Source organism: Urocitellus parryii, chromosome 8, assembly GCF_045843805.1.
Source record: "Urocitellus parryii isolate mUroPar1 chromosome 8, mUroPar1.hap1, whole genome shotgun sequence".
Lineage (NCBI taxonomy): Eukaryota > Metazoa > Chordata > Mammalia > Rodentia > Sciuridae > Urocitellus > Urocitellus parryii.
In genome coordinates, this window is record NC_135538.1 from 50,185,627 (window position 1) to 50,190,884 (window position 5,258).

The window sequence follows — 5,258 nt, forward strand, 5'->3', positions numbered from 1 at the left end:
GCAACTTAGGGATACCCTGTCTCAAAATTAAAAATTAAAAAGGGCTGGAGATGTAGCTCAGTGGTTAAGTGAACCTGCATTCAATTCCCTAGAACCAAAAAAAAAAAAAAAAAACAGTTAAATATTCAAGACAAAGGGATAAAAAGTCCCTTGAAGCAAATAAACACAAAATATGGGTTCTAATTTTAGGTAACAGAGGCTTCCTTCTCTTTAATACTCGAGAGTAGGGGTCTGAAATCCCAGGGATCTTGCCAGTTTTTTATAACTACACATCTGAATGTATTGATGAGTTGTGAAATCTAACTAGCATGTGAGACAAACATGTTTTTCTAATAAAAGATAATAAGAGAAAATTATAGCGTTATCACTCGTAGGTATTGTTTCAGAAAACTTTTGTTTTGACATTTCAAAGACTTATTGAAGTAGATAAAGGTGAACATAACAGCCCCATGCCTCCTGCCAAACCCAATGAAGGGAAAGACTGCACCTGATAAAAAATCATAGAGAAAAAAAAAATAGGAAAAAAGGAGTCAGAAAGACAAGATGCTGACTGACATATCTGCATTTCTTTGGGAAAAAAGTCAAAGACAAATTCCAGAACATGCCCCAATCCACTCCTTGTGTGGCAGAAATCACCTCAGAAAGTGGCTGACTCAGTACATCAAAAAAAAAAAGAAGGAAGGAAGGAAAGAAAAGAAAGAAAGAAAGAAAGAAAGAAAGAAAGAAAGAAAGAAAGAAAGAAAGAGAAAGAAAGAAAGAAAGAAAGAAAGAAAGAAAGAAAGAAAGAAAGAAAGAAAGAAAGAAAGAAAGAAAAGAATTCTAAAGGACTTGTATAGTTTGAAAAGGAATCACCATTAATATATAAGACTGGGGTATGGAAAATCAGTCTGGGACTAGTCAAGTGGGTTAGAGGGACCCCAAGTTCCAACCTGGTGAGAGGTGGACCATGCATATGCATGAGAACATTATATGGTTCATAGATTTGACTTCAAAGAAATGTGAATTCTACAAATAAAACCAAGTCCAAAAGCAACCTCAAAGAACTTGATGAATATGTTAATGTTAACATGGCTGATAACAGTTCTTAGGAATCAAAAAAACCACAGCAATGGCCTAAAGCTAGGGCTTGCTGGCAGATATTCTTTTATCTGACAGAAGGTGCAGGGATTTTTGCAAATGAAACTGCACCTTGTGCACAAAAGTTCAGGAATCCAACCTTCAAAACAGTCATTCCCTCTTCATGTAATTGACTCCAGGAGGTTCAGAATCTGTTGCCATTTGTAAAACTTGACATTCTCTGATTGAACCTATTGGCACCTTTTTTTTTTTTTCTGTTATACATGCCATATCATTTTGAAAACCACACAATCGGCCAATTATTGAAAAGGCAAAGGGGAAATTCCCATTAGAACAAGTATGAATCATTAACAATATAACTTAGTCAAAGCTCTTGGCCTTTTAAGAAACCCTACTCATTTACATTTGGAAAAAGTTATATGTCCCTCTCTGAAATTTCATGTCATGTCATTTCAAAACATCTCACTAGATATCTGATTCTTCTTTCTCCCAGAAAACAATCATACAGAAATTCTATAAGAAAAAAAAAGAGCATGAAATAATGAAAAAGATATTGTTTCTATCCCCAAAATTCTTACAATCTGTGTTATTTACTGGAACACAAACATGCAGTATTGTTTCTAATCATCAGAGTTATTTGCCTGACACATATAAATATGCCCATTCATAGACTAGAAAACTGAGGTCAGTTGTATTTAATAACTTTCCTGAAGACACTATATAGTCTAAAAAAAATCCACTAAAAATGTACAAAAAAAAAAAAATCAGTCACAAAGTCTAGAAAAATCACCAAAAAACAAACCACAAAACAAAAATGAAAACTGGTCTGTGGTTCTGCTACAGTCTACAAAAATAATTTATCTTTTGTTTGTTTATTTATGTTAGAGAGGAGGAAAGTTTTATTTGAGGACTTACAGTTTCAGAGGTTTCAGTCCATAGGCAGCCGGCTCCATTTCCTGGGGCTCAAGGTGAGGCAGAACATCATGGCAGAAGAGTGTGGCAGAAGTAAGCCGCTTACATAATGATCAAAAAGCAGAAAGAGCTGCAAAATTTATTTTTGAAACTAATAAATCTTGACACTTTATCAGATTGTCTCTTCCTTGGTCATGGTGACCTCTTTCAAGTCCAAGGACTCATTCATCTCAGAAAGTTTGTGAGGAGGGTAAATTTCACATGAGACTATCCTCAATGGGGAACCACTATTCTGTTCCGCTGGTGACTCGGGATAAAAGAATGGACACAAATGCTCCCAAACAGCTATGGAGAACAAAACAGCTGTACAAATGAGGTCACCATTGTTAACATTAAAAAATTTGATTTCTCCCATCTCCACATCCAGGAAAATTCCCACTTGGCAAAGGTCAGGACTTGCAGGAATTCTTTCCTGCATCGAGTTAGCATGAATTTCTCCTGCCTTCAAGCTAATGATCCAGAAACCATGCTCAGGAGATAAATTCATGCTCCTCTTTCTTTCCACCAACTCTTTGCAGACACCCAGGGCCCACTCTGTCCCTTGTTCCACTTCGACTTCCCAGTAATGGCGTCCAGAGGAGAAGCAGGGGGAGCCCAGGACACAAGCAAGCCTAGTGAATCTTTTGGGACACTCCACCAGGTTGTGGCAGATCTTCCCACAGTGGACAGTCTTTAGATCATTGGAGAGCACAAGGAGACAGTTGGCGGTGGCAGCATCCAAGGTCACATCCACCCAGAACCTCAGAAGCTCAGTACTCCAAAGGAGATTTTGCCCCAGGAATGAGCCATGCTGCCTGATCCATAGTGTCAGCATTCTAATATGCAGCTCTTCCCTGACAGGTTTCTTGTTTTCATTTCGACACAAGGGACAGATCAGGATTGAGTCTTCTCTAATTCTCAGCCAATCTTGAATGCAATGAAAGCAGAAAATGTGTGAACAGGACAGAGAAATGGGATCGAAGAACAATTCCAGGCAAATTGGGCAGAATATTTCCACTTCCAAACGTCTGTCCATGGTCCAGGGTGAATTCAGTCCAGTGAACTTTTCTTATCTTCAATAATGTGTCTAAACCTAATACAAAAATTAAATAGTACAGAGGGCTGAGAGGAGTTGGATATATATATCAGTTGGTAGAGTGCCTGCCTCTCATGCACAAAGCACTGGGTATCAATCCCCAGCACTTCCAAAAAAATTAAATAATACAAATATTTTCTGTAATTTATGTATAGAAGTTATAGGAAGTCAGATAATCACAATAATGCAATCATCTGTAATAAAAACTATCACACTGTCCAAAATCCAGGTAATCACAAGAGAGAAATCAGATGGTGGAAATGGTCTTTTCAGACCAACAGTTAATCTTGTCTGGAGAGTTCCAGGTGAGGTGTTCTCTGCTCTGATTCAGGCTTCATCTTGTGGGAGCTGAGCCAAACTGGGTCCTTAATAGAATCTAGGTAGGAATGCAGCCTTCACCCCTAATCAGTAATCCTTTGTGGGCTACCTTACATTCAAATAAAAGGATTTCCATGCCTAAACCCAATCATAAAAGTAAAGATGATCCCAATGCAGTTGCAAAAACATGGCTAAGGGAGTCTCAGAATTTTAAAGAAAATCACCACGTGAGTAAAACTAGCAAAATACACCGAAAAATGAATAAGATGCCCAAGATAGAATCAATTTTAAAGACAAAGTTTCATTAGGGGAAATGCTTTAAAGCAGTCTTAGAAAACTAATGAAGACCTGAGTGGATGTGAATATTAAAATATAATCATTGTTGTTAGGTCCTGGACAGGCTGAACTAAGTTGTCTGCAGGGCAAGCTAAACAAACATTAGCTGCAGGACCAGCCACTCAAACCCCTTCTGTCTGGTTCTTTATCACCTGTTTGCATCAAGTCTAAATGCTCAAGCTCCCGCTCAAGGCTGAACACTTAACCGCCCCCCCCACCCAAGGCTGAACACTTAACCCCCCTTGTGCCAACAAGGCAGCTTGCAAACCCAGAGACGCTATTAGACTTACACAGCACAAAAGAAGGGCTATGAAAACCTTGCTCTTTCCTTCTCCTTTCTCCTCTTTTGCACTGCTGCAATAAAGATCTCTTGGTTGCTCTGAGTGTTGTGGTCAATTTTCTTTCAATTGTCATCAACTCTTCTAAAAGTAACAACGCCTAAACACAAAACAAAAAGATGTGACAAAGAAGATACTGGGCTGCTCCCAAAGCCCAGCATCCCTGATGATATACTATAGCTTTTTGCTGGGCCCTGCCACCATAGCATGTCTTTGGACCAAAGACAGTTACTCAAGACTGAACAGTGCCTGTGAGATGACGTGAACCAAGGACTCCACCAAAAAGAGCATCACTAATAACTAGCAGAGCTTCTTACCAAGAGTTCACAAATCACATGCAAATTTGTAGTTGGAGCATCAACATTGCCCTAGGTAGAGGAGAAAACCATTAACATTGAGGCCAGCCTGATACACTGGGTCACCAGTGCTGTCATGCATCCCAGACTGTATCTTCTCATCTCCATCAAGAACTACCTAAGAGCTTTCCATGTTCCAGGCTTCAACTCAATTCTGGAAATACAAACATGTATAACAATAGACAGGACATCTGCCCACATGGAACTTGGAGTCTTTGGTCACTCCAATCTGACCAGACCTGGTTGGGGGAAAACAAAGTGAATCTGCTTTCCCGTTGTTCTTTTCACAAAATCCTTCTTTGAAAGAAAAAATTAACATGGTGACAGCAATCTACAAGAGCTTGCCTAGCCTACCTTGGAATGTATCCAGCAATTTTGCAAAAGAAAAAAAAAATGTTACATTTGTAAAAAGTTGTTCATGTTAAAAGTTCTTAACAATGGTCCTGAATGATTAGAACCATTTAATTATGTAAATATAACGAAATGATTCAGTAAAGTATCACACAACTATTAAGTGGTAGGTACATTTAAGTGAAAGGAGAAAAATCTTTAAGCAATAATGTTAAAAAATAAAAAGAAATTATTTTAAAATTGCATATATGTTATTTGAAAAACTTAAAACATATGTGACTCTGGCAAATACCTACAATTCTACCTATACCACAGGTAGAGATGGGAGAACTACTTGAGCCTAAGTATTTGAGGCCAGCCTGGGCAACATAGAGAGACCCCCCCTCTCAAGATGAAGGAGAAAAAAATGATTATGTTTTACACTATATATTATAA

General features: G+C 38.2%; 1 protein-coding gene across 1 annotated transcript; it reads right to left on the reverse strand.

Annotated features, from left to right (window-relative positions):
- Window positions 1-2,161: 2,161 nt before the first annotated feature.
- Rfpl4b (ret finger protein like 4B) lies at window positions 2,162-3,064 on the reverse strand. The gene has a single exon (XM_026395048.2). It carries the CDS (start codon window positions 3,062-3,064, stop codon window positions 2,162-2,164), a length of 903 nt encoding a protein of 300 aa, XP_026250833.2.
- Window positions 3,065-5,258: the final 2,194 nt, after the last annotated feature.